Consider the following 11,032-nt stretch of genomic DNA (forward strand, 5'->3'; position numbering starts at 1 on the left):
TAATTAAAATTCATTTATCTTAATAGTTTCAAGCTTTCCAATAAATAAAATACTAATCCTCTATTCTTTTATTTGTTTCAGTCATTTGAGTGCAGCCATGCTGGAGCACCGCCTTTTAGTCGAGTAAGTCAACCCAGGACTTATTCTTTGTAAGCCTAATACTTATTCTATTGGTCTCTTTTGCCAAACTGCTAAGTTAGGGACGTAAACACACCAGCATCGGTTGTCAAGCGATGTTGGGAGGACAAACACAGATACACAAACATATACACACACATACATATATACGACGGGTTTCTTTCAGTTTCCGTCTACCAAATCCACTCACAAGGCTTTGGTCGGCCTGAGGCTATAGTAGAAGACACTTGTCCAAGGTGCCACGCAGTGGGACTGAACCCAGAACCATGTGGTTGGTAAGCAAGCTACTTACCACACAGCCACTCCTGTGCCTATACCATTTGATAAAAGTCATTCAGATAGTAAGCACAGCAGTAGTTTTTAACAGCAATTTTTTTTATCAAACATTCAAAAATATAACTTTAAAGAAAGCCTTTTAATGAAATTTCCTAAGGTAATGAAAAACAAAAATTCTCTAAATTCAAAACCAAATTTTTTAACACTGGAATTGTTAAAAGTAAAAAAGCGCTTAGCACTTCAATAATCTAAACATGGCTTATTAGGACTATTTTCATTAGAACAAAGTTGATTGTTTAACTTAATATATATTTGTGGATGGTTAATTTAATTCATTGCTCTGTTTAACACCCATGGGTAGCACAATACATGAAACACCTTGGCTCCTGAGGTTCTTTAGGAGTCCAAATTGTTGCAAGAATTCATTTTCTGGTCTGAAGATAAGTTATTAGTATGATGCATTGCTTCCTATAATAGTAAACCCTCTATTAGGGTTTCAACCCATCTTTCCTAGCAATTAGTGTTGGAGGCCCATTAAAAAAGAAAAACACAAACCTTCCTCCAAATTATAATTAAAAAAAAGAAAAGTGTATTTCAATTTTTCTTAGGAGAGCACAATACAGTTTTGAAATTCAAATGAACATTCCTAGAACCATTCTTTTTATGGGCTGTATCTACATGTCGAGTGAAAGTTAACTATTTACAACTAAGTACGCTCAGCTAAGGAGAACAGTTTAACTTTACCTCAAGGCATGTCACATGATACTGGAATTCTTTCATATTGTAGTTATTAGTTTAGTTGAATTCATAGACTTATACTGGGAGGGAGAAAGGAAGTGGGACAATTTCAACAAAAAGTTAAACTCAGAGAGAGAGGAAGAAAAGAGAAACAGACCCTTGAAAGAGAGAACGAGAGAAACAGACAAATAGAAATTAGCCAAATAATATGCTCAACAGCACAATATGTTAACTGGAAATGGCTAACTTGTAAAATCTTACAAAGTTGATAACGAGAACCAGTTTGAAGGCAGATATAATGAATTTAGTAAAAGCTGAATTACTTGGCTGTGAGCATTTGTTTGTTCTTTAATTTGTACAATCTTTAACAGTCCAGACAGCACACAAAGGCCAAATTAAAAATGTATGATCTCCATAACCCAACTTACTTTGTCTAAAGCTGCTTGTAATGCAGGAGCTATTTGCTTCATATAATATGAATGGAAGGCCACAGATGAGCTCTGCACTTCCCTCGCAAAGATATCTTTAGATTTTAGATCTTCAATGAAATTGGTAATCAAGTCAGCAGCACCAGAAATTGTAACAGAATCCTCAGCATTGTGACAAGCTGGAACTACACCTTCAGGACACATTTCTTTTGCTTCTTTCCAAGTCAAACCTTATAAAGTGAATGACAAAATTGAAAAATAGAAACAAACAGACAATATTAGAAATGACATTCAAGATTATCTTAAAATAAAAATATTATAAAACAAGCAATATGACCAGTAAAACCATACTAATTTTTGTATAAATCAAGATTTTTCCTTTCGTTATTTAAAACGAGGTCAGCTTTAGTTGAGCAAAATCTATGCCAAGTAGAAAGTTGGAATCTACAGATTCATTGTTCCAATTATACAAGTAACCTTCTTGCTTGAGGACCATACTCTTCACTCTGATAGACATATTCCTCATACATAATCACGAGAGGTGTAATTAGAAAAGTGAACTGATGGAAAAATTCTTTATGAACTGAAATTTTCCTCAATTGCAGAAAGAAAAAAAAATGTTGTGGAAATTAAGGGGAGATAATTTCAAAAGATCAAAATTTCCTAGAAAATTTGAAATGTTTATTTGGGAAGGAGTTCTAATATTTAATAGGAAGCTGGCAGGAAGGGCATCCAGCAATAGAAAATCTGCCTCAACAAATTCCATCTGGCCCATGCAGGCATGGAAAAGTGATGTTAAAATGATAATGATAATGATAAAAAGAGGAATGAGGACAAGCCAAAACATCTAGTTCAGCACTACATCGAAAAGAATAAAATACAAAAATAAATAAATACTAACCAACAGCTGCCATTTTGCCATGAGGTAACCCACCATCTAAAATACATTTGCCTCGCCAATAAGCAGCTAAAATTGTTTCTTCAGCAGTCAATGATCCATCAGCATAACCACAACCAAGTTCTCCTACAGAATGGCCAATAATGCCATCAGGTTTTATTCCCATGGCACTCAAAAGATCAACCAGTGCAATCTAAAAATTAAAAAGTATTAGGAAATTCATTTTTTGTTTTATTACAAAACTAGTGAAAAAAACGTAACTACAGTTTGGAAACTAGAAAGAAAAATTTTTTTTTAATATTTTCATTAAAATTGATTTCTCCCAATGAAAGTTCACTACTTTGAATGAATCAGTTAAAGTGACTCAGTATATGACTGGTACTTGTGTTTTTGAAATTGAAAGGATGAAAGGTAAAGTTGACTAGTTAGATTTGAACTGAGGACCGTATTGAAAATATTCTAGGTCAGTTCAACACTTGGGTTTCTGTCATTCCATTACAATATTTCTATTTATATTAAATAGGAATGGTGTGCATCAGAGAGCAAGATGCAATCTCCAATGAAGTTAAACCTGCATCATAGTCTCAAATCCCAATACACATGTACCATGTTTATCCTTAAAATCATTATTGAAACATCCCATTTCTCTCTCCACTGAAACTGGGACTTTACTATCCGATCAAAAAAGGACCCAATAATTTTAAGAAAATATTCTGTACCCTTAGTAAGGGGTATAGAATACTTTTAATATCCCACACTGGATATAAGCAAGAGATTATGTTAAATGCTTCATAAGCCATCCTTATGAGATGGAAAAACCTGATTAAACTAGGGTCTTACCCAGAATGAATAGATTATTTAAAGTACTTTAACCCTAGTGCTCAAGTGGTACTTATCTTATCAACCTCTTAGTGGAATTTGAACTCAGAAAACAAAGGACAAAATACTGCTAAGCATTTTGCCCAGCAGGGTAACAATTTTGCCATCTCACCAACTTAATCTCAGTAAATTATTTAAATGAGTATGAGATAGAAGATAGTTGTAAAAATTATTATCTCATGTTACCTGGATAGCAGCAATTCCCACAAAAGAATACAAGGCATTGTTAAATATATTTTCATCTCCTTCGAGCAGAATTTGGCTTAGTTTGATACCCAGAGGTGAAATCACTGCATCAGATTTCATAATAGAACTGTAGAAGACATCCAGCTTCATGAGACTTTTTCCCATTCCAGGCCATTGTGAACCCATACCAGCAAATACAAACCAAATGGGTCTGGTTTCAGGAGGACATTTCTAATAATAAAATTAAAATTTAATATTAAATAAGGAATTCTACACGAGAAGAAATGTTTAACAAAGCTACCAAAATCTGAATAGACCTGGCTTTTTAACAAATGAAGGCCAAAAACTTGCCATGAGGTAATTACAAATCTTGAAATGTCTAAATCTTCAAATACATATTCGAAAGCATTTTCAAATGAATTGGAAACATCGAAATTAAATACAAAATGTATTATTTAAGAGATTTCTATACAAAGGTGTGCTGAAAAGTTCCTGGTTTTGGGTAAAAGAAAATACAAGAGGATCAATTATGGTTTTATTAAACATATTTCCCTTTCATATGCACACTTATTGCAGCGATCCTTGTTTTTCTAAGCCCTGTTAAAAAAAAAAGAAAAAAAAAGAAAAAAAAAGTCGGGCCTTCAATCAGGCCTTTTGCAATACGCCCTCGTATGTTTTAAATGTTCTTTAAATTCTGAAACTTCAAAAGTATTGAATTTCCATTTTCTGATATGATTAATCTTCTATTTATGAAAAAAAAAAAATTTTCATTAATTTTCACAGCCAATTTTTATGTTTTAGAGGTATTGTTTTACAGCTAGAGGCCCTTCTAGTTGCAAACCCACACCTGTTTTTCAAGTAAGGTATCTCCTATTCCAAACATTTTTAAAGATGCAAAACTCTGACAGACAGTTTGTTGACAGGAAAAATTGTTTTTCATTTTATTGCTTGTAGCATGGTTATTTTTTGAGTGTCACAAATGTAAACAAACATACTCATGCATGCACACAAAATGGGCTTCTTTCAATTTCTGTCAACCAAATCTACTTCAAAGACTACAGTCGAAGACACTTGCCCAAGATGCCTAATCACAATAAAAGGTTACTTATAGGGCAGTAACATCCTGTAATTTTAAGTTGTCAAGGCATCAATACAACCCATCTTTATACTAAGAGTTTGAAAGATGCACTGGGATTGTTCTCAATTGCATTCCTCTGGTTCCAAAGATCTGGAATACTTGCCAATGATGCTGTATTTGCTGAAGATGCTTACAGTTTAACTCTTAGCATACTTTGTCAAATGTAATACATTGTTTTGTATTAATCATGCATTATCTTGTAGCATTGAGATTTCTATGATGCAACTGTATATTTTTAAAATGACATTGTAGGGTAAGTGTGAGAGGCCAGATTTGGCCATTTTGAACATAAAACAAGTACAATATTTGGGCCATTTAAAATGCTAAAGGATTAAGACTGTGCTTTCTCATTGTAATTAATAAAGCTAAGAGTTAAGCATTTGAAACTAAAGATCAAGTGAAGCACCATTATGAACTGCTGATCCTTAAAAGCCTAAACATGATTCCATGCAACAATTTATCCTACATTTCAAAAGTGATAAAAACAGAGACCTTATTCCATACAAATAGTAGTGTATGTACAATGACAGCCACACCCAGCTAACTGAAAGTTAATTAACTATTTTAAGACATTTCAGTGTTTATTGGAACACACAATAGGTTTCATTGAGATACTAAAAATAAAATTTATTTATTCTATTATTGAATTAGGTTGTCTAAAATTTGCTTATTTACTGTGGTTCATAAGATCATATACCACCTTGTTTGTATACAGCAGTTAAACATCATTTAACATCTATTTTCCATGCTGGCATGGGTTGGACAGTAATATCAAAATTATGCTAGAAGACTACAGAGGATACAACTGGTCTTAAATTACAGACCAAACAGATTTGGGGCATGACTGCAAGTCGATACTAATATCAGTTAACTAAATTATTTTGCATGCATGTAAAAACATGACTAACACACCACCAAACAGTTTTCGCAATTTTAGCACATTCAGGTTTCCTAGAGAAAAAGCTTTGTCAAATCATCTGGTGTAGTTTACTGCAGTTCGAGAACAAGTATTTAAATTAATAAAAATTTAATTGTACCTATTGTATTGTGGAGAAGAAATGTTTGTCTAAATAAAAATAGGTTTTACTTCAAGTTTACAAGTGAGAAGTTAGCAACAGGAAGAATAACTGAAAACAATTACTTCAACTGAATGTTTAAATAGGTTTTATATTTATAATACAACTAAGTCAGCTAAATATATAATTAAAGCTTCAATACACAATCTTCAGTATTTGCTGTGCAAGAAACAGTTCTTGAATTTTTTTTTTTTTTTTTGTGCAGCTAAAAACACCAGCTAAAGTTGATGTTTATAGCTGGAAAAACAGAAATGAGGTAATCTAAATTGCTGATTCAGTACACTAAGAGTCTAACTTCTCTATGGCATTCATAAAACAATGCGAAGCACAAACAAAACTACAATTCAAGCAATGAGTAAATGTAATTGTTCTAACCTCAATACGTATTTCAGTATCTTCCATATTAAGAAAAGCATATCCTCGGTAAGGTTTATTATTTGTGGAGAGTAAAATTGTCTCTTGCAAAAGGGCTTGGAAATCAACATCATGCTTTCTTTCCTTGACAATTTCCATGGCATCGTATATGGCCTGTTCAGTACGGCCAGCAAATGTTACCAATCTTGCCATGTCAGAAGCAGGATGTGGGACAGGCTTTTCAGTTGGGTAGGAGCGTAGTAAAGCATGAACGTTTGAGCCACCAAAACCAAAAGAATTGATTCCTACATATCCACCATTCCAGCGTAATCTTTCTGTAACCACCTTCAACCGACCATCGAGTAAACCTGGAATATCAGGATTTGGTTCTTTATAATGTAAGTTTGCAGGAATCATTCCATCTTCCATAGCAATGATGACTTTAGCTAAAGCAGCCAAACCTGGAGGGAAAACAAAAGATAAATCAGAGGTTTAGAAATAATTTGAAGTGAATGGTAAAAATGTTGACTTTGGTTTAAATTCGATAAATTTAAGAATCTTCACCCTTTGGCTTTCAGATTAACTCATCAGATGTAATGCTTCTTTTATACATATTTTATATTATTCATGCATTATGGCATAGATTTCAATGATGTGATTGATTATTTTTAGAATGACATTGTAGGGTAGGTGTGAGAGGCCAGATCTGGCCAGTATGAACATAAAACAGGTAAAATATTTAGACTGAATAGGGCTGGCTTAAAGGCTAAAGAGTTAAACCCACAAGCTGGTCTATTACTTAAGACACTCCTAACAATCTAGTAATTCCTCATCACTCTCATACATTGATACAAATCAGAATTCGTTATGAAAAGATTATAACTGAGCAAGTTTACAAAACCATATATCCTTTTCTTATGGTATGTAGAACTCCTAAGTGCAAATCATTTAGAATCTTTAACTTTCATAATATAGACAAAACTATCTCTCCAAATTTCCTACCATTTTTCAAACATGGGCTATGTGAGGTTTTAAGTTCCAAATATTCAAAAACAAAATGGGTATAGTATAAATGCATGACCAAAATAAATTTCAGCACAAAGGCATTTAATATGCTATTCTTACTATCCCTGCTGTGAATGAATGACCGTGAACTATCCCTGTGGCGAATATGTGACCGTGAACTATCCCTGTGGCGAATGGGTGACCGTGAACTATTCTTGCTGAACCACAAGGATCCATATGGCCACTTCTCAAATTTCTGTTGTTCTGCTGATAAGTGAGAAGTTTCTAATTAACAAAATTTAGTGACAATGCAGCCTCTGTACTTTGCAGCTGACTACCAGACACTCTTGTCCGAGTTATTCACAGCTGTCAGTGAATGGCAATAGCTTCAAATATCATTTTACCTGATGCAGGTTCAGGGTGTCCCATGTTAGATTTTGTTGATCCAACAAACAGTGGCCCATCTCTTCCTTTACAAAATACATCAGCAATGGTGTTGAGTTCTTGAGGATCCCCTGCTTGTGTTCCGGTACCATGTGCTTCAACATAGGCCACATTTTTAGGATCAACTCCAGCTTCTGAATATACTTCTGTAATTAATTTTTTCTGGATCTCTCCTGACGGAAATGTAATACCTGATAGGAAAAAAAATTGAAAAATTCATTATACAATCAACTAATTATATAGCATTTATTATACAATATATATATAACTAAAATGATAAATACAATTAACTAATTAACACATATTTCACTTAATATTGGTGTGCATAGACTAAATGACTTAACATTTTAGTGATCAAAAGTATATGAGGTCATATACCCTATTAATTTCACATATTTAATTTTTGTTTGTAACTTCCATCTCACTTTGTGTTAATGAGATGGAAAAAGGACAAGTCAGAAGCTCAACTTGCCAAGAGCTTTCTACTTTTGTTGTGGTTATGTACAAATACAGAAAAAATTTGGACAGAAACAAAAACAAAAAAAAAACATACAAAAATCATTATTACAAATGTCTTCATTGTTCTTAAAATGCTGTGAAAAATATTTTGAAACTAATATAAAAGAAAGCAAAGTAAGAGAACCAAAGTAATACAGCAATAAAAATGTTACTAAACATATTCTTAAAGTTACAATATTCTGGATTTTAGTCCTTAACCCTTCGAATGCAGATTTCCTCTCTAACCCCAGAAATTGTATTGATTATAAAAATCCCCTCTTTCATTTCCTTCATGAATCTAACCCCTTTCCACTCACAAACTAGCCATTACCTTTCATATCACATTCTCTGTTTCCCTCATCCACAAGCTCCATCAACTAGGAGTACTTCAAAGATGAAAGGTCCTTCCTGAGCCATAGTTTCATAAAACCAATTTCCCAGATTGTGACATTTATTTATTAACCCATAGGATGCTGAAGAGCATCCAGCCATAGAAACCATGCTTCAGACAGCTGGAGTCTAGACCACTCCTTGCTAGTCAGCTCCATGTCAAACCATCCAACCCATGACAGTATGGAGAGTTGACATTGAATGACAATGATGAGACTGTCCTTCACACAATTACTCATTTTTACCAGCTGAGTGAATTGGAGCAACAGGTAATGAAGTGTTTAGCTCAAGAACACAATGCATTGCCCAGCCGAGGAACTGAAACCACAATCTTACAATCATCCACTAAGCCATGCACCTTTACACTTGGAGCACTTACCACCTCTTTATACAACCAACATCATCCATATGCATTACATGCCCATTCTATCATAGTCCTCTCTTGTACACCATATTTGTTTTTATCCATATCCAGTTCCTTTCTCAACTAACTCATAGTACACTTCCAATGCGCACTGACATCACATAGTTGAGTGAGCTCACTTTGTCTCCCAGTAGCCCCTGAAAGTTTTGCCATATTAAAAAGGCCCACAGCTCATAGCCATACAACATCAAAATCAGTTCTAAACTACAAGAAAGAAATCCTTATGTGAAAAAAGAAACCAATTTACCTCTTTCTTTATTGCCATCAGCATTGTTTTTAGAATGTACAAAAGTGGCATAAATACGCTTTGCATTTTTAGCTTTCTGAAGAAAAATTACAACAACAGCTTCACTACGAACATAACCATTTGCTGAAAAATAAGTTTTACAGAATTATTTGGTTAAAGCTCAAATAGAATACAGAAAACATCAAACAAATGGAAATAAAAGTGGAATAAAAAAAAGAATTTAAATAGAAAAGCCCTGAAACTTACCTGATGCATCAAAGGATTTAGAACAGCCATCCTCAGAAACCATATTCATCTTCTTGAACTGTAGGGATGTAGTAGGTTTTAAACAAAGACTGGTACCTCCAACAAGAGCAGCATCACACAAGCCCATTCGTATGCTCATTAAGGCCTGGTCCATAGCAAGTAAGCTTGAAGAACAAGCAGTGTCAATCACAAAACTTGGACCTTCAATGAAATAAAAAATATTTGATAAATAAATTCTTTGTATAATTACAAATTTGCAGAGCAAGCAACAATCATCAACTAATTAACCAATATTTCACATGTAATATTGGTGTGAATAAATCAACAAGGCGTAGGAGTGGCTGTGTGGTAAGTAGCTTGCTTACCAGCCACATGGTCCCGGGTTCAGTCCCACTGTGTGGCATCTTGGGCAAGTGTCTTCTACTATAGCCTCGGGCCGACCAAAGCCTTGTGAGTGGATTTGGTAGACGGAAACTGAAAGAAGCTTGTCGTATATATGTATATATATATATATATGTATGTGTGTGTGTGTGTATATGTTTGTGTGTGTGTTTGTCCCCCCAACATCGCTTGACAACCGATGCTGGTGTGTTTATGTCCCCGTAACTTAGCGGTTTGGCAAAAGAGACCGATAGAATAAGTACTAGGCTTCCAAAAAATAAGTCCTGGGGTCGATTTCTTCGACTAAAGGCAGTGCTCCAGCATGGCCACAGTCAAAAGACTGAAACAAGTAAAAGAGAACTAAGTTGCTCAACATTTTAGTAATCAGAATATGACAAGTCATTAACTATTAATTTCATGTCTTTTTCTATCTGACTGATACAAAGTAAGATGGAAGTTACAACCAAAATAAAAAAAAAGGTAACATACTTAATCCTTTGATACCAATCTACCTGGAACTAAACCCTGGTTCAAATATACAAAACTACACAATTTAAAATGCTCGTATTTAAATTATAACTTTCCTTCAGAAATTTTTGTAAGAACATTTATTAAATTATGTTCCGGGCATCTGCTTAACCCTTTAGCATTTAACCCAGTCATGTCCAACTCAAATATTCTACCTGTTTTCTGTTCAAACTAGCCAAATCCAGCCTCTTATACCTATCCTACAATGTCATTCTAAAAATAATCACATCATTGAAATCTCAAAGCTACAAGATAATGCATGATTATTTCAAAACAATGTGAATAAGAGAGTATTACATTTGACTGAGTAATCTGAAAGGGAATGGGTTGATAAAGGAAAAGTAAACTAGCTTAATAAATCCCTCTAAAATTTTATTTTCAAAACAAATTGTAAAATATAGTAAATTTCATTAAGCGTATGACCACAAAATGGTTAAGAATTATTTATTACCCAGACATGAATGTGTGGAAAGAAGTTTGCTTCATAACCAAATGGGTCCAGTTCTACAGCATGGCATTTTGGGCAAGTGTTTTGTACTATCATCATCATCATCATCATCATCGTTTAACGTCCGCTTTCCATGCTAGCATGGGTTGGACGATTTGACTGAGGACTGGTGAAACCGGATGGCAACACCAGGCTCCAGTCTGATTTGGCAGAGTTTCTACAGCTGGATGCCCTTCCTAACGCCAACCACTCAGAGAGTGTAGTGGGTGCTTTTACGTGTCACCCGCACGAAAACGGCCACGCTCGAAAT

The 11,032-nt window shown here is 34.2% G+C and overlaps 1 protein-coding gene across 3 annotated transcripts in view; it reads right to left on the reverse strand.

Annotated features, from left to right (window-relative positions):
• LOC106874238 (fatty acid synthase) overlaps positions 1-11,032 on the reverse strand; it is a 90,805-nt gene that overhangs the window by 37,015 nt on the left and 42,758 nt on the right. For all 3 annotated transcript variants that reach the window (XM_014921893.2, XM_052968171.1, XM_014921894.2), the window contains exons 5-11: positions 9,366-9,566; positions 9,120-9,242; positions 7,521-7,751; positions 6,133-6,572; positions 3,544-3,774; positions 2,482-2,671; positions 1,581-1,810 (exon numbers count right to left, since the gene is read on the reverse strand). In XM_014921893.2, the coding sequence (XP_014777379.1) occupies positions 1,581-1,810; positions 2,482-2,671; positions 3,544-3,774; positions 6,133-6,572; positions 7,521-7,751; positions 9,120-9,242; positions 9,366-9,566 (1,646 nt within the window). The remainder of the gene's footprint in view (positions 1-1,580; positions 1,811-2,481; positions 2,672-3,543; positions 3,775-6,132; positions 6,573-7,520; positions 7,752-9,119; positions 9,243-9,365; positions 9,567-11,032) is intronic.

This window comes from Octopus bimaculoides, chromosome 1, assembly GCF_001194135.2.
Source record: "Octopus bimaculoides isolate UCB-OBI-ISO-001 chromosome 1, ASM119413v2, whole genome shotgun sequence".
NCBI classification, from domain to species: domain Eukaryota; kingdom Metazoa; phylum Mollusca; class Cephalopoda; order Octopoda; family Octopodidae; genus Octopus; species Octopus bimaculoides.